Source organism: Ovis canadensis, chromosome 20 (assembly GCF_042477335.2).
Source record: "Ovis canadensis isolate MfBH-ARS-UI-01 breed Bighorn chromosome 20, ARS-UI_OviCan_v2, whole genome shotgun sequence".
In the NCBI taxonomy this organism is placed as follows: Eukaryota; Metazoa; Chordata; class Mammalia; order Artiodactyla; family Bovidae; genus Ovis; species Ovis canadensis.
The window spans coordinates 55,939,369-55,961,182 of NC_091264.1; the positions used below are offsets into that span (position 1 = coordinate 55,939,369).

Genomic DNA, 21,814 nt, shown 5'->3' on the forward strand with positions numbered 1-21,814 from the left:
TCCTAGGCCCTTTCCCCTCTCACCATGTTAGAACCAAAACAAAACTGTCTGGGAGAAACTGCTGTCTATCATTTTCTTTAAGTCTTCTGGAAAAGAAGTCAGAATTCTTTTAGGCTAGCCTAGCATCTCACATCCCTGCTATTAGGAACCTTTCACTTCTGAATTTGTTAGTATAAATCCTTTTCTCCTTTTTTTCTGAAATTGTTCAGTTGCCTCAGGGATTCCTTCGTATACAAGTACCATTTATCTTTATTCAGTGAACATTCCTGTTTAAATGGAAACTGAATCATGGTATATTCTAAATGCATTAGGGAACTTTTCTTTTGTAAGGCAAATAATTACCCATTCATTATGTCTGGGGTTTGTTTTTGTTTGTTTTCTTTTCAGTTGTTAGTGGCTGTTTTCGGTTTTATTTTTTCTAGATTTGAATTGTGCAAATACATGGTTTACTTAAAAACAGGGTGTAGTTAGAAGTGACTTCTAAGGTCATGGCTGAACTTTCTCTTTCCCGGGTTAAGATGCACCGATACAACCCGTAATTTGAGGTTTTTCTGCACTGGATATTAAGGTGGTTCTTTTCTAAGAAAGAAAACAACGCCAGTCTCCTCAGAGTATTGTGTTGTCTGTACCCCAGTGGAAGGGTTTTTAAAGATAACATGGGCTGGCTCTCATTACGCCGGTCTGACCTCTGTGTCTGCAGTCCCGTGGGCCTGACCCTCCCCTTCCATGTTGCAGCGGGTGGACAGCGAGGTGGTCATGCTCTCCGCACACTGGGAGAAGAAGCAGGCGAGCCTCCGGGACCTGCAGCAGCAGCTTCAGCAGCTTCCAGGCCTCATCGCAGACTTAGAATCCCTGACGGCAAGTCTGAGTAAGTTCCCCGTTAGCCTCTAGACGCTGCTTCTAGGAAGGAAAATAATTTGGCGTGAGTCCAAAGCTTTCTAAGAATACATTAATCTTATTGGTTAACAGGATTTGGAGGGAAATAGTTCTAATTAATTTCATATTCTGATTAACTGATGATTTGACAAAAAAGCGATGATTTAAAATGTGGAAATGATTTTTAAAATACACCACTACCTTTTTCTGCCTCCGTTCTGCTCAGAAAACATACTTTTGTTGATTCTTAAAGTGACTCGGGGTTATCTTTCTGACTTTAAGTCTCTGTTTAAAAGTGTAAACGTAGGAAATGAAAGGGGTTATGGTGGCTTTGTTATGACTAAAGGCTGTACTCTGGAAGTTGTTGCTTTTAATACTGGGTTTGCTCAGAGCTTCATGTCTTGAAATATACTCTTTTTTTCTCCTTAAACTGATAAAATATTAAACAGATACAATTAAATAAGGGTACCTGTTTGGCTAACTTTATACCTTGTGGAAGATTATATATTTATTTTTTGTTTTTATTGAGATGAGTCATGCTGATATTTGTTTCTTGGGCTTATATTCAGAAAATTGACTTTTATGCTAGACAGGGCCACATCATAGTATAACATTGTGGCTTATTATTTTCTAACCAAGCTTAAGATCTTAGTGAAGTAAGAGGTAGGGGCTACCTGCGTAGGAGATGACTTTCTTGAGCTAATAACCTGAGTCTTAATAGCTAAGAAGGTGTAAAGCTACTCCATCATCTCTTCTGTTTTTCAGTACTACATTTTTAAAAGCAAAACAAAGCTGATTTACAAAGCAAGTAATTAGCAAAGCATAAAACTTGTGTGTGTGAATAAAATGAACCCCACTGGTATTTGGAATGCCGCTAACGTTTGTGAAGTGAAGTCGCTCAGTCGTGTCCGACTCTTTGCGACCCCATGGACTGTAGCCTACCGAGCTCTTCTGTCCATGGGGTTTTCCAGGCAATAGTACTGGAGTGGATTGCCATTTCCTTCTCCAGAGGATCTTCCCGACCCAGGGATCAAACCCGGGTTTCCCGCATTGTAGACAGATGCTTTACCATCTGAGCCACCAGGGAAGCTAACGTTCGTAGCGCCTACTATATGTCGGAGATGGTTAGGTGCTTTACAGACATTATTTACAATCCTCACAAGATCCCTGCAGAAGTAGCTTTTGTTATCCCACTTTACAGCTTAGGCAAATTGGGCTTGGAGGGGTGGAGGCTTGCTCAGGGTCACACACAGTAAGGTGTGCATCCAGGATCCCAGCCGCAGTGATGATGTACTCCATGGAGGATGAGGCATTTAGAGTGGCACCTGTCAGCAGACCCCATGACTCGCGTTCCTAAAGCCCTGGAATCAGTGTTCTGTTATTTCGGAAAGTAGGGTGGGGGAAAAGAGACTCTGGGTTTAGGAGGAAGGCCCTCTGGCCTTATTTCCCTCTTGTAGGTATAGGAATGTTCCTTCTCAAGCCTTTGGTAACTGACAGAAGAAGCCTCCAAGACACTGGGGGAATATTCCTTTTAGCCACTTTCTGTTCAGCATCTCTTCCCGTATCTCTTTGAGTCTTTGTTTTTCAATGGTTGTGTATTTCTTTGCAGAGACATCCACCTATGATACTATCCCGCTTTCCTTTCCAGCTGAGAGTAAATTCTGTTTATAAATGTTATTTGTTTGATGCCACTCTGCTGATTAAATGCATTTGGCCTCAGTTCTAATTATTCTCATAGTTAATTCTACTTAAGATAGAATATAGTGTATTTTCCTTCTCAATTAGGATTCTGTCCTGAAGAAGTGATGTTTAGTGATGTGATACCATCTTCAGAAACTGCATTTTGACTTTTTAAGTGAATGTGATGGGTTTCCCAAATGCTTACTTGAGTTCTGTCTTGACTAATCTGAGAACATCGACCACCAAAGGCAAATTAAAGCTAAATTAAAGCAAATTAAATTAAAGCAGAAGTATCAGTCTTGACAGTCACTTCCAAATAATTTAATTCTTATTTTTCATTGAAGTATAGTTGACCTGCAGTATTATATTAGTTTCAGGTGTACAACATAGTGTACACTTATGAACACTGTGTGTACATTGTATCTTATAGTGATTGACCCCGGTTCAATTCCTGGGTCGGGAAGATCCTCTGGAGAAGGGATAGGCTACTCACTCCAGTATTCTTGGGCTTCCCTGGTGGCTCAGCTGGTAAAGAATCCCCCTGCAGTGCTGGAGACCTGGATTCAATCCCTGGGTTGGGACGATTCCCTGGAGAAGGGAAAGGCTACCCACTCCAGCATTCTGGCCTGGAGAATTCCATGGACTGTCTATCCCATGGGGTTGCAAAGAGTCTGACACGACTGAGCAACTTTCCCCTTTTTCACCCTTTATATACATTATGAATTGATCACCATTTTAAGTCTAGTAGCCATCTGCCACCACACACAGGTACTCTAATATTAGTGGCATTCCTTTCACTGTAAATTACGCCCCATAAGCTGCTCTGTAATTGGGAGTTTGTGCCTCTGAGCCTCCTCAGCCGCTTCACCCAGCTGCCCCACCGCCCTCCCCTCTGGCGACCACCGCTTTGTTCTCTGTGCCTCCAGGCATACATACAGAGTGGGCAGCCTTTCCCTTCTCCAGGGGACCTTCCCAACCCAGGGCTGGAACCAAGGTCTCCCGCGTTGCGGGCGGATTCTTTACCAGCTGAGCCACCAGGGAAGCCCAAGAATACTGGAGTGGGTAGCCTATCCCTTCTCCAGCGATCTTCCTGACTCGGGATTCAACCCGGGGTCTCCTGCAGTGCAGGCAGATTCTTTACCAGCTGAACCGCCAGGGGAGCCCTGATAGCTTCCCTTCTGCAGGGTAGCCTCAGAATGCTCTTTGTCATTACCTAATTACTTTAATATAGTACTACAAGGCTCAGTCAAGCAATAATGAAAAATACAAATTACTTAGAAGAAAATAGTAACTAAGCTATATGTAGTCACAGGATTCTCTTAACTTTGCTGAACTTTTTACCCTTTCTCTGTCAAATCTAATACCATATCCATTCAGTCCCTGTATTTCCTAGGCCACTTAACTCTTTTAGTCTTGCCTTGCTCTCTAGAGGGTCTGCCCTTATTAAAGAATAAGGGATTAATATGATGTGAGCAATTTGAACCTTTGATGATGCTTTTAGCTGTGTTATCCTGTGGCTTAATAAATATGGCTCCTGATTACATGCTCCCTCAGGAATTAAGTAAGAACAGATAATCCACTCATGTTGTTTTTTTAATGGGATGTGATCCATCCAACTTACAAAGCCTGTGTAATAGATAATCACTGGTGAGGCTTGTCATTAAAAAAAAAAAAAGAGATAATAAATAAAGGTATACCGGGAATTGGGAAAGAAGGGCTGTGAACTGACTTTCAGATCTGGGTTTGGACCGCAGTTCCCCAGCTTCCTAACTGTGAGACTCCATGCAAGTTTCCTGACTTCTCTAAGCTTTAGTTTCTTTGCTTTTAGGATTAAAGATGAGAGAACCTGCTTCACAGGGTAGCTGGAGGGCCCATAGTGAGGGGAGGGTGCCTGGTACGTCTTAAGCGTCTGTGGGTCCCGTGTACCATTTGTGGGCTGAGGGGACACAGCAGTGGACAAGACCAGGCAGCTGCCGCCAGGATGCTCACTTTCTCCTGGGAGTCTCTCTGGCCTTTGCAGATTTACAAAACCATTGACTTTGACAGGAGGATTTGGATGGATGTTACACAATTTAGCTTGTCCTACACTGGAAAAGGTCAGTTTTCATTCCAATCCCAAAGAAAGGCAATGCCAAAGAATGCTCAAACTACCGCACAATTGCACTCATCTCACACGCTAGTAAGGTAATGCTCAAAATTCTCCAAGCCAGGCTTCAGCAATACGTGAACCGTGAACTTCTTATGTTCAAGCTGGTTTTAGAAAAGGCAGAGGAACAAGAGATCAAATTGCCAACATCTGCTGGATCATGGAAAAAGCAAGAGAGTTCCAGAAAAACATCTATTTCTGCTTTATTGACTATGCCAAAGCCTTTGACTGTGTGGATCACAGTAAACTGTGGACAATTCTGAAAGAGATGGGAATACCAGACCACATGACCTGCCCAGATTTGAGAAATCTGTATGCAGGTCAGGAAGCAACAGTTAGAACTGGACATGGAACAACAGACTGGTTCCAAATAGGAAAAGGAGTACGTCAAGGCTGTATGTTGTCACCCTGCTTATTTAACTTATATGCAGAGTACATTATGAGAAACGCTGGGCTGGAAGAAACACAAGTTGGAATCAAGATTGCTGGGAGAAATATCAATAACCTCAGATATGCAGATGACACCACCCTTATGGCAAGAAGTGAAGAGGAACTAAAAAGCCTCTTGATGAAAGTGAAAGAGGATAGTGAAAAAGTTGGCTTAAAGCTCAACATTCAGAAAACAAAGATCATGGCATCTGGTCCCATCACTTCATGGGAAATAGATGGGGAAACAGTGTCAGACTTTATTTTGGGGGCTCTAAAATCACTGCAGATGGTGATTGCAGCCATGAAATTAAAAGATGCTTACTTCTTGGAAGAAAAGTTATGACCAACCTTGATAACATATTCAAAAGCAGAGACATTACTTTGCCGACTAAGGTCCATCTAGTCAAGGCTATGGTTTTTCCTATGGTCATGTATGGATGTGAGAGTTGGACTGTGAAGAAGGCTGAGCGCCGAAGAATTGATGCTTTTGAACTGTGGTGTTGGAGAAGACTCTTGAGAGTCCCTTGGACTGCAAGGAGATCCAACCAGTCCATCCTAAAGGAGACCAGTCCTGGGTGTTCATTGAAAGGACTGATGCTGAGGCTGAAATTCTGATACTGTGGCCACCTGATGCAAAGAGTTGACTCGTTGGAAAAGACCCTGATACTGGGAGAGATTGGGGGCAGGAGGAGAAGGGGACGACAGAGGATGAGATGACTGGATGGCATCACTGACTCGATGCACATGAGTTTGAGTGAACTCCGGGAGTTGATGCTGGACAGGGAGGCCTGGCGTGCTGTAGTTTATGGGGTCGCAAAGATTCGGACACGACTGAGCAACTGAACTGAACTGAACACAATAGTTAAGAGTACAAAACCCTGGTGTGAAATGTGAGAAGAACAGTGTAGTATTCTGTATATTGAAAAATAGTGTATAAGGATAGAATGGAATATTGTCCTCCAGATTCTGTACGCTTTCTTGGTTTAGCGCTAAGTCATGTCCGACTCTTGCAACCCCGTGGACTGTAGCCCGCCAGTCTCCTCTGTCCATGGGATTTCCCAGGCAAGAATACTGGAGTGGGTTGCCATTTCCTCCTCCAGCGGATCTTCCAGGTTTGATCCCTGGGTCTTCTGCACTGCAGATGCTCTCCTGTGTTGCCGGTGGATTCTGTACCAACTGACCCACCAACACTTTCTTGTTGTTCAGCTGCACGATGTACTCTGCATGTAAGTTAAACAAGCAGGGTGACAACAGACAGCCTTGACGTACTCCTTTCCCAGTTTTGAACCAGTCCATTGTTCCATATTGGGTTCTAACTGTTGTTTCTTGACTTGAATACAGGTTTCTCAGGAGGCAGGTAAGGTGGTTTGGTATTCCCATCTCTTTAAGCATTTCCCAATTTGTTGTGATCCACACAGTCAAAGGCTTTAGCGTAGTCAATGAAGTAGAGATAGAACTGTTTCTGGAATTCTCTTACTCTTTCTGTGATCCAATGGATGTTGGCAATTTGATCTCTGGTTCCTCTGCCTTTTTAAAAATCCATCTTGTACATCTGTAAGTTTTTGGTTCACATACTGTTGAAGCCTAGGTTGAAGGATTTTGAGCATTACTTTGCTAGCCTGTGACATGAGTACAACTGTACAGCAGTTAGAACATTCTTTGGCATTGCGCTTCTTTGGGATTAGAATGAAAACTGACCTTTTCTAGTCCTCGGGCCACTGTTGAGTTTTCCAAGTTTGCTGGGATCTTGAGTGCAAGACTTTTACAGAATCACCTTTGAGGATATGAAATAGTTCAGCTGGGATTCCATCACACGCACTAGCTTTGTTCATAGTAATGCTTCCTAATGCCTACTTGACTTCACACTCCAGGATGTCTGGCTCTAGGTGAGTGACAACACCATTGTGGTTATCCGGGTCACTAATTGGACTGACTGTGACTCAGAGCATGAGCTCCTATTGCAAAATTCAGACTTAAACTGAAGAAAGTATGGCCTAGTGGTTTTCCCTACAACACTTGTTCTGTGCATTTTCCTGTGAAACTGTTAAGATGTTTGGAACATATTTATTGAATTCTCCTGAACTTCCACTAGAGGGTAGTCTAATCCTATTCCTATTTTAAAAGTCTAAACTGTCAAGAGCTTTTCTGAATTCTGTTGTTTAGTTTATTTAGTATGAGCTACTTAAAAAGACACCTTCATCTAGAACAGAAGATTCTGTTAATTCTTAGATAACACATTTCTGTAAGAGAATGACAGCCTTGTACTGAGCTTGCTTGCCTCTTCCTTTCAATCTGACCTGACCAGATATACAGATATATGCTTTCTCTGTACAGAATTTGAGAGTGCGTCTAGCTAAGAGACTATCACAGTTTTTACGGTTTCATGAAACAGGTTATCTTATGGTCCAGGTTACGTTCTGAGATTAGATCCTTCAAGGGGCATATTAGCTCTCTTTCGACACGGTTTAGTATATACTGCACAGATCTCATTTGTTCCATGATGGATTTTTAATGCACTCTTCAAAGTTCCTTGTTACCACACCATCATTACCCTATCACATGAAGAGTGACAAAAGCATTAGAAGACTCTTGTGGTCGTTTAGTACCTGGCCTCCTGTGACCTATGGGTTTGCAAAGATTTCTTTGTTCCCTGAGGCTAATTATTTTTGCTAGAAAATACTCATTAAATGTGAAGTTATGAATTTTGATGTGCTGCTCCACTCTTCATATGTCAGTGGTCACGCTACACACAGTATGCATCTGAAAATGGCACAAAGGAAAATTCCAGACAGCACGGCTCTTCCTCTGGGGCGGTCTCCACACGAGAGTCCGTGACGCTCTTTCCTGCACAGCTGTCAGGCTCTCCCAGATGGCCCTTCCCAGTAAGATTCCACCCATCCTCCCCACCGATCGCTAACTGAGACATATACTGTTGTTATAGTGAGCGAGATGGTGAGGCCGGAACTTCTTGTGAAGGTACTTTTGTGTCCGTGGAGGCCTGCTAGTGTCTTATGCACGCGCATTCTAAGTCTAGTTACCAGATTTGCTCAAATCTGTGACTGTTTCCTAGCAGATGAGCCGGGTATGATGGGGAGATTAAATCTCTGCCTGTTTAAATTCAATATAAAATATTCAGAGTACATACCATATATATGCTTATTATTTAAACCGATTTTTGTAAAGTTTATCATACAAAAAGGGAAGAAAATTCATGTTCATTGGTACAGTTCTTATATATTTTATTACTGACCTCAAGCCTGATAAGAGTTAAAATGGAGAAGTTCCATGGCTGCTTCTGCTTTAACTCACTGGGGCCTAACTCGATATACTGATAACAGTGTTTTCAAAGTTCTCTGCCCATGTTTAATTTGCTCATTGACAAAATTTAGCATAACCTCCTCATATGTAAATTAGATGAATATGAGTCACAGATTTGCTTTCTTGGTTATTATTTTTTGTTTTAGAGTGATAGAATCATTGTATCTCCAGAAATCCTTCTTAATTGAATTCAGCAGACCAGGTGTTTTGTTGTTGTTCAGGCGCTAATTTGTGTCCAACTCGTTGTGACCCCATGGACTGCAGCACATCAGGCTTCCCTGTCCTTCACCATCTCCTGAGTTTGCTCAAACTCATGTCCATTGAGTTGATGACGCCATCCATTCATCTCATCCTCTGTCGCCCCCTTCTCCTGCTGCCCTCAATTTTCCCAACATCAGAGTCTTTTCCAGTGAGTCAGCTCTTTGCATCAGGTGACCAAAGTATGGAGCTTCAGCTTCAGCATCAGTCCTTCCAGTGAATACTCAGGATTGATTTCCATTAGGACTGACTGGTTGGATCTTCTTGCAGCCAAGGGGCTCTCAAGAGTCTTCTCCAGCACCACAGTTCAAAAGCATCAGTTCTGCGGTGCTCAGCCTTCATTCTAGTCCAACTCTCACATCCGTACATGACTACTGAAAAGACCATAACTTTGGCTAAATGGACCTTTTTTTGGCAAAGTAATGTCTCTGCTTTTTAATATACTGTCTAGATTTGTTCTGGCTTTTCTTCCAAGGAGCAAGCATCTTTTGATTTTGTGGCTGCAGTCACCGTCTGCAGTGACTCCAAGAAAATGAAATCTGTCACTGCTTCCACTTTGTCCCCATCTATTTGCCATGAAGTGATGGGACTGGATGTTGCAAAGATATAATCTTTACCCTTAAGGTATTTACAGAATGCTGAGAAATACGAGAGTGCAAAATAGTGGTATAATGTCAGAGTATGAGTCCTGGGCAGGGTTCATAGGTCAGTGGAAGCACAGATGAGGGAGAGAGAGCTCTGACATTAACTTGCCAGGGAGATGTGGGGTTGGGGAGCGGGGGAAGCCAAGACCCCTCAGGACAGGCAGGCACATGCGGGACCCTCCTTGGAATGATGAGCGGTCGTGAAGGAGGGTGGTGGTGAGGCCAGAAGAGTAGTCTCTGAGCAGGGAGTGAGAGCTCCCTGAATGCTTGGGTAGGGAGTTAAACTATAAGTCCTCAGGAGCCTTTGAAACTTCTAAAGGGGAGAACTGGGAGTTGGGCAGGAGCCCTAACGTGACCCCGGACTCTCCCAAGCACTTTAAGTCGAAGGTTGCCATCCCGCTCCAGGACACACTGCTGACCTATATGTCAAAGCCTCTCTGTTACCCAGCCCCCTGTATGCTGAGGATAACATGCATGATGCTAAAGGAACCAAGTAGCTTAGAGCTAAATGGATTCCGTATTAAATGTAATTATTCTAGTTCTTATCACTAATCAAAGTGAAATAGCCTTTAAATAATCCTGTTAGCTATGATCGTCTTGTAAGACCCTGTCAAACTAGTTCTAACAGAGTGAGTGGAACACTCCTTCTTTAGGGCCAGTAGCACGAGCTCCCAGGCTGAGGCTCCCACGCGTTTTTCCATTTAATAACAAAAAATAATCTGTACAGCAGCTGATACATTAACACCATTTTTCCTGTTTTCCTTTCCAAATATATACTCCTCAGGTACCACTGATGACATTTCTGAAAATCTTAGATGTAATTTTTCATTGATTAAAACTTAGATTTTTACTGTTTCAGGTTAGGCTTTCCATAGTCACAGGTAGTAGCTGTTGTATGCGACCCCTGAAGATAGATTCAAAACTGTTATGAACTGCATTACCAGTCTTTTCCAGACTTACACTGATCTACAGTGATGTATCAATTATGATAAAAGTCATTACCTAAAATGTTCTTGAAGAGGAGTGCTAAACTACTTACAACGTTTTAACTTTTTAGTAAAATTTAGTTTTTACTCCTAAATCCATATCTTTTTAAGCCCTAAACCCTACCAAGTACAAAAGCACAGATATTTAGTAGAGTTAAAATTTAGGATATTAAAAAATGTGGGGAGTTCCCTGGTAGTCCAGTGGTTAAGACTCTGCCTTCCAATGCAGGGGGTGCGGGTTTGATCTTTGTTTGGGGAACCGGGTGGAGGGAACTTCACTTTCCCCCAAGTTTAAGGGCTTTCTTTGTGACTCAGCTGGTAAGGAATCAACCTGCAAGCAGGAGACCTGGGTTGGGAAGATCCCCTGGAGAAGGGAAAGGCTCCCCACTCCAGTATCCTGGCCTGGAGAATTCCATGGACTGTATAGTCCATGGGATTGCAGAGTCAGACACGACTGAGTGACTCTCACTGGGAAACTAAGGTCCCATGTGCCATACCATGTGGCTAAAAAAAATTTTTTTTGATGTGTATGTTTCAGGATTTAATGTCTGTGGGTCAAACAAATTCATTTAAAACAGGCAAAATTTGCATCTTAGTAAACCTAAAACTGCAAGTTGAAATTCTGGAAAAGAAAAAGTGAAAGTGTTGGTCGCTCGGTCATGTCCGACTCTCTGCAATCCCATGGACCGTAGCCCACCAGGCTCCTCTGTCCACGGAATTTGAAACTTGCTCCTTATGTTGGTGCTACAGAAACTAACTTAGAAAGTTATATGGCAGTCTAGCGGCTAAGGGAAGGAATTAGACCCAGCGCCCTTTAATCTTAGCTGTTTGATGAAGCTGAGGCTGCAAAGCAGCACAGCCAGCTTGCTCCCCGCGCCCCGACCCCCATGACACACATTCTTGCTGAGTCTCACACTCACCCGTCTGTGGCAGATGCCTCCCCTTTGGTTTTCACAGGCCCTCACCCTCTGTCAGGCTGCATTGTCTCTGAAGTGTGCCTCCTGGCACTTTGAGCTCTCGGAGCACGCGGTTTCTCTTTTTCATCTTTGTGTCCCAGTGTCTGGGACGTGTGGTGAGCGCCTAGCAGACAGCCGTGATGCTGTCTGAGGTCTAAAGCCTTTGACCCCTAAAACTTTTTGTTTTAAGAAAACGACTAGTCCTCACCCCTGCAGCCATGAAATCTTGGTTTACTTAAGCACCTATCAACTGGAAATCATTGTGTGAAAGAGAGACTCAGTTTTGATCCCTGACTGCTCATCACTAGCTAGGTGACCTTGGGCAGGGCACTGAAATAATCTCTGCAGGCTGTGACTTCAGTGTTTTAAATGAAGGATTTGACAGAGAGGATCTCCATCTGCCGAGTTCTGTGGCCTAGAGGCAATGTAGAGTGGTTGAAAGACCAGTGGACAGTGAGCGATGCTTCCTGAGTGTGTGTTCAGTGCCTTGGAGATTTATGTCTATCATGTTCAAGGCAAAACAATGTGAAAGTAACTTAAATCTCAAATATTAAATTATGTTTGGCGTAATTTGTGTTAATTATATTTTGATATATTCTTATACTTGGAAATTGATTATTCATGTGTGGTATATGCAATCATTAAGATTTCAGCATCAGATTAATCAAGATAATCTGTTTCCCTATCCTGGTTAATGATGTGTAAAGTATTTTGGGAAGTTGTGTCTTAAAAATGTTCGAGATATAAAAATATACTCAAAAATAATTTGAAATATATTTTAATATTGGTACATTTTATTTTGCTTCAAGAAAGTTTAATAAAAATTTTAAATGCAAAATAATCTCAACAGTTCAAACTTTTAACTTTTAGACACTTTTTCTTTTCTCCATAATCAAGGGTTCTGATTTTTGACATTTATTTCCTTTTTTGACCTTGTATACTTTCAGCTCATTTAGAGGCTAGTTTTGAGGAGGTAGAAAACCACCTGCTGAATCTGGAGGATTTATGTGGACAGTGTGAATTAGAGAGACACAAACATATGCAGTCCCAACAACTGGAAAATTACAAGAAAAATAAGAGGTGAGTTTGGGGAATTGGCCCCGATATTCATGTGCAATCTCAAAGTTTCCCACAGTACCTTACATGCCACTCTTTATAAGTTTGGAGTGATAAATGACAGGGGTTTCAGGTGAAGCTCTTTAATAAGCTTTCCAAAACATGTTTTGCTTGGTTTTGTTTTGTTTTGTTGGTATCACTACCTGTTGCCATTTTATGGAGATGAGTTCTGAAAAGCTGAGCATGGGATAAACGGTGGAGGGAGCAGTGCAACAGACAGAACGTCCGAAAGAGGAGAACCCCTGACCTCGTGTCCTCCGAGCGGCAGATCCTGGGTGGCCCTTCCCCTTTGCTTCCTTTTCTTGTCTTTCCTTTAGAGCAGGAGGAAAAGGAACCTGAGTGCTGGCTGTGGAGAGGGGCTCAGCTTTGTCACTTCCTGTCTGTGAGACCTTCGGGAAGTTATCGAATCTCAGCCTCAACGTGTGTAGCTCACAGTGATGATAGCAGTGTCCCCGCCTCCTGGATGGTGGTGAGGAGTCTGTGAGGCGGCCCTTACCAGACGCGCTGTGTGCCCTGCCACAGCGGTTATCATGGCCACTGTTTTCACTGGGCGAACCAGAGCTGGAGATGGGGAATAAGATTTGGAACACTGAAATTTTATTTGCCGTTCTTCACTCTCACCCAGTGACTTAGATATAGTAGATATATTAGTACATTATAGTTTATATGTTACAAAATGAAAAGAAAGTGTTTGGAGAACAGCCTCATCTGTAATTTAAGTAAAAGCCAGAGTGTACTGGGCAAGTCTAACGTGTCATGTAACGGAAATATCATTTTAGGTCTGGGGTGGTGTCATAGAAAGAGAGCACTGTTGATAGAGTCAGAAGACCCCAGTCTTGGCTCCATCTGCTACTGATTTTGTGCTCTTGGGCAAGCCATTCGCTTTCCTCTATCCTGTTGTAAAACTTTTCTTGACTAGCATTTGAAAGACTTCTTAAAAGATTACATCGTTCATTAGGCCTCTTTCTGATGCCTCCCAGAACCCTGGCAGTCAAACTTGTCTCCCCTGGGCAGAGAATTGGAGAGGTCATCTGAGACCTCTGTGACCAGCCTGTGAGAAAGGAGCTGCAGGGATGGACACTGGGGAGTCTCTGGTGAAACGGTTGGGTCTGCACCCTAGTGCCCCTGATGATGGGCCCCACCCCTCTCTACGTGCTTCTCATCAGCCTGGTGGTGCCTCACTCTTGAGTATGAATGCACAGCTAAGGAGTAATACCCAATTGAAGAAAAGTTCCAAAATGAACAGGGCCAAAATAAATTAAAAATAGTAATTATTTTTAAAGACCCACAGAGGAATGAGACACTATGATGGGAGCAGAAGAAAACTTAAGAACAAAAACTAATTAATAACTTCAGGTGCATCTTGCAGGAGACCATTTTGCGTTTGTGAGGCACAAAGAGGACGCTCTAGAGAAGGGATAATTAGAGAACAAGAAAGCTCTTGGGCATCAGATACATGATTACAGAAGTGGAAGGCTTTAGGGAAGCATTAAAAGACGATGTTAGGACTCCCCTGGTGGTACAATGGAAAAGAATCCACCTGTCAATGGAGGGGACACGGGTTCAATCCCTGGTACAGGAAGATTCCACGTGCCATGGAGCAGCTAAGCCCGCACCACAGCTACTGAGCCCGCACTCCAGAACTGGGGAGTCCCACTGCTGAAGCCTAGAGCCTGAGCCGCCCCGGTGAGAAGCCCGCACCCTGAAGCGAAGCGTGGTCCCCTTCTAGAGAGAAAACCTGCACCCCGCCACGAAGACCCAGTACAGTCAAGAATAATTTAAAAAATAAAGTTGTTTTAAAAGAACAAAAGATAATGTTAAACCTTTACATGTGAGAACAAAAAGACTGAGAAAAGCTGAGAATGCTTAGAAAATTAGAGAGTTAATTTTTAAGTCCTTTATACTAGGAGCTTGAGAAAGAAAGGGAAGAGAAAAAGAGGAGACAAATTCACTAAAGAAGTAATACAAGAAAATTGTTCAGAACTGAAGGATATGACTGAGTTGGAAAGGGTCCACCAAGGACATAATGAGTAGGGAGAGAGCCATCTTCAGTGTGTACTTTTTTACATTTCACTACAGTCAGAGTGAAAAATCACAAAAGCCTTCATAAAGGTCCTAAGGAACTGCAACTTTTCAGCAGCAACCCTGTAAGTAGAAAATGATTTTTACTGTATATTTAGTTACCCTGGTTCAATTCCTGGATCAGGAAGATATGCTGGAGAAGGGATAGGCTACCCACTCCAGTATTCTTGGGCTTCCCTTGTGGCTCAGCAGGTAAAGAATCCCCTTGCAAGGGGAGAGACCTGGGTTGGGAAGATCCTCTGGAAAAGGGAACGGCTACCCACTCCAGTATTCTGGCCTGGAGAATTCCATGGACTGTATAGTCCATGGGATCGCAAGGAGCTGGATATGACTGAGCAGCTTTCCCTTTCACTTTATTTACTTAGCCAGAGTTTCACCCAGTGTGAAGACATAGTAATTTCCAGGCATACAAGCGCTCCAGTTTAGCTCATGTGCAGACTTTATCAGGAAGTGGCTGGACGATATGCTCTACAAACGAGGGAATAAACCAGTAAGAAGGAAGACAGAGTGTGGAAGAGAGATCAGCTGCTCTTAGCACATCTGTCCAGTTCAGGAGAGAAACAGAATTCCTAGGATGATGGTGAAGAAAAGCTTCAGCAGGTCTGGAGAGCAGCCCAGACGGAAGCAGGAAGAGCCCCCAGAGGATTCCAGGAGCAGTGTTTTCCAGGGGAGACTGTCTAGTGTGCTTGAGCATGTTAAGCTGGGTTTATAAGCTCTGATTGGAGAGTTTATGTATTAGTGATAGGAATGTTTTCTAAAAAACTGAGTGAATAAGGTGACTATTAACACTGAGAAAATGCAGTTTTACAAGAAAAGAAATAATACATGGCTCAGTTATAGATTATATATATATATATATATATTCTGATAATAATTAAATGTGGCATATGGATTCAAGCCAGAATTGTAGGTTATTGGGAAGATGCAGTGGAGGCGTGTTTGTGTGGAGGGATGGGAGGGGTTTAAGGAAGCTAGTCCTCAGCTTCCACAGCAGGAAATCAGTAAGCAATATTTAAAATGGGAAAAAATGAATAAATATCAGTGTTGACATGTTATTTAGAAAAAAGGTAAATACTGGAAGAACTGACTGTAGCTGCTTTCAAAAAAGCAGGACAGGGACTTCCCTTATAGTCCAGTGGTTAAGAGTCTGCTCTTCCAGTGCAGGGGGCATGAGTTTGACCCCTGGTCTGGGAACTAACAGAGAAGGTAATGGCACCCCACTCCAGGACTCTTGCCTGGAAAATCCCATGGACGGAGGAGCCTGGTAGGCTGCAGTCCATGGGGTCATTAAGAGTCAGACACGACTGAGCGACTTCCCTTTCACTTTTCACTTTCATGCATTGGAGAAGGAAGTGGCAACCCACTCCAGTGTTCTTGCCTGGAGAATCCCAGGGACGGGGAAGCCTGGTGGGCTGCCGTCTCTGGGGTCGCACAGAGTCGGACACAACTGAAGTGACTTAGCAGCAGCAGCAGCTGGGAACTAAGACCTTGCATGCTGCCTGATGTGGTTTAAAAAAAAAAAGGGACAGAAAGATGGGGAGCACTGAGTGAGGCACTAATCTGCTTCATCATGAATCCTTGTGGGTACTATTTGACTTAAGGAATATACATGTACTATTTTGAGAAACATAATTTTTTTGTTTTTTGTTAGCTGCAACACTTCCTGATGTATTTTGCAGAAACAGAGGACTGAAAAGATAACCTCTGATAAAAGTCCATGATCAAATAAGTTCCAGAAACACTTTACCCTGAATTTGCCTCATTTAACTTTGTAGTACATGTACATATAGTAATGCATTACACGTAGTACATGTCAGTGTATTAAGGGTTCTGAGAATTCTTATGATAGAGAAATAGGTTTGACTCACCGCTTCACAACTTACTTGCTTACAGAACCAGTTTGTGTGTAATGTATATTAAAATTCTGTGAGTTGGTATCCTATAGTATACCATTGAAAAAATTTTCCAAAACCCCAAATTAAACATCTGTGGTCCACAGGGAAGAGTCTCTTAGAAATAAACCTCTTTCCTCTTTAACAAGCAGCCCTATAAACTAAACTAGTGATTTTTCTTTTCTGGCTCTGGAGGAGATAACATATAATACAAGGGTTGGCTATATGATGTGAGGGCATTACAGTGTTCGCCCACTACATAGCTTCCCAGAAAATCTGGATCGGACAACTCGATGAGGCTGGAGAGAACAGGGGACGGAAAGGTAAGGTCCCCTTCACCTCCAGCGCTGGTCGTGTCCATAGTGCACTGTTTCATCCCGCTCCCATCAGGGACTGGGACTGGGCGCGCAGCAGCTGTGGGAGTTGGGACAGAGGGTGAACTATTAGTACAGGAACTCATGTAACTGCCTAAGGGCCAGGGTTAGGGCCAGGTCCATTTCTGACTGTTGCATTGGAACAAACAGAATCCATCCCAGGTGTTAGTGCATCTGTAGTTGAGAGTGGATATATGATATTTCATCATGTATTTGATAAGCATTCTCGGCACAGAGGATAAATTCCCGCCCTCTGTGAAAGGAGGAACGTGACCCATCCCAACAGTTATGAGGGTTACATGGCAGATTCTCAGTGTGGGCAGAGGGAAAGAGCTTTAGAACCCTCCTGGGGTGCATCCACCCTTGAAAAACATTTGAATAGGTGGTTTACCCTAAGTGGACTTCCCTGGTGGCTCAGTGGTAAAGAATCTGCCCACAGTGCATGAGACACAGCAGGAAGTGTGGATTCAATCCTCGGTTAGGAAGATCCCCTGGAGAAGGAAATGGCTACCACTCCGGTGTTCTCACCTGGAGAATCCCATGGACAGAGGAGCCTGGGGGACTTCAGTCCATGGTGTTGGACATGGCTGAGCATGTGCCTGCATTGCCCTAAGTGTTTCTGCGTGGAAGGAGGATATCCTGCTTTAGCTGATTGTCTAATGAACATGACATATAAGCGACTGTATAGTTGTGGGGGGAAAATACCCATAAATAGCTTTTGTAATAACTCTTCTGCATATAAAGTGATATTAGTATGACTGATTGCTTTTATGGGCAGGAATAGACACTGCCTTGATCAGTAGTAAAACATCAGAGAGTGGATAAACCATGGCTGTAGGGAGAGACAAGTACTGGTACCAGTAGTAGTTGGGTCGTCAGATGGTTCAAAAGACGAGCTAGCCGTTACAAGTGTAACTGCTGGATGCCTTGTGTAGGTTTTCATAACCAATAGGAAATATATTTTTCATCAAGTAAGAAGCATTAATGTTGACTATATGAGCCAAAATAAAGAACATAAGACCATTTCCATGGGTTTGTCTAAGCTAGCAGTGAGAGAAATGGACTTGAGATGTGAAAGTCAGCTTGCATTTGACTTCCCAGGTGGCTCAGATGGTAAAGAATCTGCCTGTAATGCAGGAGACCTGGGTTTGATCTCCTGGAGAAGAGAATGGCTACCCACTCCAGTATTCTTGCCTAGAGAATTCTGTGGACAGAGGAGCCTAGTGAGCTACAGTCCATGGAGTCGCAAAGAGTTGGACGTGACTGAGCGAGTAACCTTTGCATTTGTAGTCACGGATGTAGGGAGAAATAGACGGTAAATGTGCACATGATTTTTTAAAAAGGATAATTTCAGACAATTGTATCGAAGAAAATAAAGCAGGGTTATATGACAACGGTAGGGAGGGAGGGCCCTTCCTGGAGGACACATGAGGACTGAGGCCTGAGTAAGGAGGCAAGCGCACGGGGATGGAGTGGACACCCTCCCCTGCAGAGTGGCAGCAGGTAAGGTTAGGAGAGTGAAGAAGAGGCACTAAATGGAAAGGTAGAATTCAGACCTCCCTAAGTTTGTGATCTTTTCAGTACCACCATAATATTCCTTAGAATGATTGCTGAGATTCTTTCATAATAATTACATTAAAATCATACATAAGCTAGTGATCTAATTAAAATACTTTTTACTTCCAGAGTTCTAGATCCTTTGTTTTCCCCTTCAGTTTGTAGCATACCGTCAGAATTTCTCTGAAAATAGCTGCATCTTAAAGAACAGTGTGATTTTAGTAAGTTAGCTTAATTATAAATGACTCATAATTTTAACACAGCCTTCCATTGGACTTAAAATCTGCTGTGGGGCATACTGAACTCTAGAAGCATTTTTCACTAATTCATTTAGGCTTTGAAACTTAATTGTCATCCCTTATAAACTGTCTCTTGTGAGTGGGGGGCATGGCTTCGGTTGATATGATTTAGCGTCCAGGCATATTCTGAAAAAGTCATTGTTCCTTTTGCTTTATGTATTAAAGCTAAAGCTAAGGAACTATGCTCTTCTTTGTGTTGATGTGGACTGTAGACTAAGTTTTTTGCTGTTGTTTTTTAGTCCCTCAGTCCTGTCTGACTCTTTGCAACTCCATGGACTGCAGCACACCAGGCTTCCCTGTCCATCACCAGCTCTGGAGCTTGCTCAAACTCATGTCCATTGAGTTGGTGATGCTATCCAACCTTCTCATCTTCTGTCATTCCCTTCTCCTCTTGCTTTCAATCTTCCCCAGCACCAGGGATTTTTCTGATGAGTTGGCTCTTGGCATCAAATGGCCAAAGTATGGAAGCTTCAGCATCAGTCCTTTCAATGAATATTCAGGGTTTATTTCCTTTAGGCTTGACTGGTTTGATCTCCTCAGTCCAAGGAACTCTCAAGAGTCTTCTCTAACACCACAGTTTACATGCATCAGTTCTTCAGCGCTCAGCCTTCTTTATGATCGAGCTCTCACATTCATACATGACTATTGAGAAAACCATAGCTTTGACTAGCTGGACTATTGTCAGCAAAGTAATGTATCTGCTTTTTAAAACACTGTATAGGTTAGTCAGCTTGTCTTCCAAGGAACAAGTGTCTTTTAATTTCATGGCTGCAGTCATCCTCTGCAGAGATTTTGGAGCCCAAGAAAATAATGTCTGTCACTGTTTCCATTGTTTCCCCATCTATTTGCCATGAAGTGATGGGACTGGATGCCATGATCTTAGTTTTTTGAATGTTGAGTTTTAAGCCAGCTCTTTCACTTTCCTCAAGAGGCTCTTTATTTATTTTTTTATTTTTATTTTTTCAAGAGGCTCTTTAGTTCCTCTTCACTTTCTGCCATAACGGTGGTGTCATCTGCATATCTGAGGTTGTGTAGACTAAGTTTAGAAAAGAGGCTCTTTAGTTCCTCTTTGCTTTCTGCCATACGGGTGGTGTCATCTGCACATCTGAAATTATGCAGACCTAGTTTAGAAAAATCTTTAAGGCAAAGAATGATAGATTTGAGATGTTAATGGCATGTCTTTAGTAGTATTTGACCAGCTTAAATTCTAGAGAATAACCCACCAAACTCCTGAGTGTCAAGAAATGACTGTCCACTAGACAGGTCGTGATCATGGATATGCCTGTTCTTCCATTTCAGAGAGTTGAGGGGATTGTGCTGGGCAGACTTGCCACAGGCCTGGCTTTGCTGAGAATAGGACAAGGAGGAACCAGTGGCATTCTCCAAGGTGAAGGTGACTCTGGAACCAGAAGAGGAGGTCTGGTGGAGACGGGCAGGAAGGCAGTAACTAACTGGCCCCTGAGGTTCTGTGTGGAGGGTGGTTTGGGTGCTGCATGGGAAATAGATGAGCAGAGTGTCCCCTCAGGCAGTGCTTTTATGTAAAGGGTCCTCCCCAGGTGGAAGAACATGGAACCAGACTGACTCTCCCCCTGACCCAGCCAAAAACCAGACACAATAAGTGAAATAACACTCATTGGGACACTTTACATTGGGCAGAGAGAAGTGATCCTTGATCAGTAGGAGACAAGCCTGGTGGTGGCTCCAGCATTCTGCCAGGAGTTTCCAGGCTGCATACAGGAAGGAAAACCAGGTAGAGTCTGGCAGACCCTCTGAGTTGAAGAGTGGAGCTGAGTGTCTGGAATCCCAAGACTGCTGGAGTTTACAGGGCTCAGAACCAGAGAGCAGGAATACTGAGAATCTGCAGAGGGCTCCCCGGAAAGTTCAGCAGGGGACCGGTCATTCACATGAGCAGACGACCCAGGGAGGAGGAGGAGGAGGGGACCAGCACCCAGTAGGATTAGTTAGCAGTGCCCATCAGCCAGAGACTGAGAATTCCTGAGGAAATTCCTTGGGAAAGCTTCCTTCAACAGTTAGCCCTGACTGAGCCCCGTTCAAGACCTGCTTAACTAATCATAAAAGCAAGCATCAAAGAGATCAAGCTGTTTCCAAATAAATTAACCATATCCCGGCAAGAATGTTTCTAGAACTACAAAAATAGCTAGTAGTCAACAAGGTAGATCATTCTAACAGGTTGCTTGTGAATGGACAAGATGCACGACACACCAAAGTTCAACTGAGGTTGCCGGAGAAAGATGGTCTACAGGTTGTGTCATATTAAGACTTCCATGGAGATCAAATCCATGGTGCACTTTAAATATTTAACCTGTATTTCTCTTCTTAACTCTTTAGGTAACTATGCCCATTGACAAATCAGTCCTTATTTACCTGGCCTCTTGAAGCTGTCTCTAACACTGGCATCCTCAGTTTTCTTCTCTACTGCCATTGTAGATGCTGTACTTTGGTTATTCTCTTGGGTCCTGTTATTGGTTATTGCTTCCTCTCATTCTGCGTAATAAAGATGTCTTATTCTGTAACCTACCCCCTCCGCAGGATCTGTGTAAGGAGCAAATGACAACAGGGCTTCTAAAAGTTTTGAGAAAATTACCTCAAGCACGTGGGCCAGCTCTTCTCGCCCTTGAGAGAAAAAGTCTCTCAGTCATGTCCAACTCTTTGTGACCCCATGGACTGTACAGTCCATGGAATTCTCCAGGCCAGAATACTTGAGTGGGTAGCCTTTCCCTTCTCCGGCGATCTTCCCAACCCAGGGATCGAACCCAGATCTCCTGCATTGTGGGCGGAGTCTTTACCATTTGAGCGCCAAGGGAAGCCCAAGAACTTTATCCAACTTCTCAGCCACAAACTCACCAAGCCAGGAAGGGTATACATCTTCAGGACTGCAGGAGGCTTAAAAGATTACAAAAGATTAGATAAGAGTAGATAGTAGCTGGTCTTTCAGGAGAGAAATCTTTAAGATCTTTCCTAGCCATCAGTCATAACAAAGGGACACTCTTCTACTGTGTTTAATGCGAAAAGTATTGCTGGTCAATTAAAAAAAAAAAACCCTAAATATTTTCAGATATGGAAAAAAAGAGTTGATCTTGCACCTTACATTTTGAATGGTATTTTGCCATCTAGAATCATTGTGTTAGGTTTTTAACATGGGTTTGTCCTGGGGGAGCAGTTTAGTGTTTAAAGAAAGTA

At 43.1% G+C, this 21,814-nt stretch overlaps 1 protein-coding gene across 4 annotated transcripts in view; it reads left to right on the plus strand.

The window, feature by feature from the left end:
* DTNBP1 (dystrobrevin binding protein 1) overlaps window positions 1-21,814 on the plus strand; it is a 99,965-nt gene that overhangs the window by 25,676 nt on the left and 52,475 nt on the right. For all 4 annotated transcript variants that reach the window (XM_069563864.1, XM_069563867.1, XM_069563863.1 and 1 more), the window contains 2 exons: window positions 736-868; window positions 12,241-12,373. In XM_069563864.1, coding sequence (XP_069419965.1) covers window positions 736-868; window positions 12,241-12,373 — 266 coding nt within the window. The remainder of the gene's footprint in view (window positions 1-735; window positions 869-12,240; window positions 12,374-21,814) is intronic.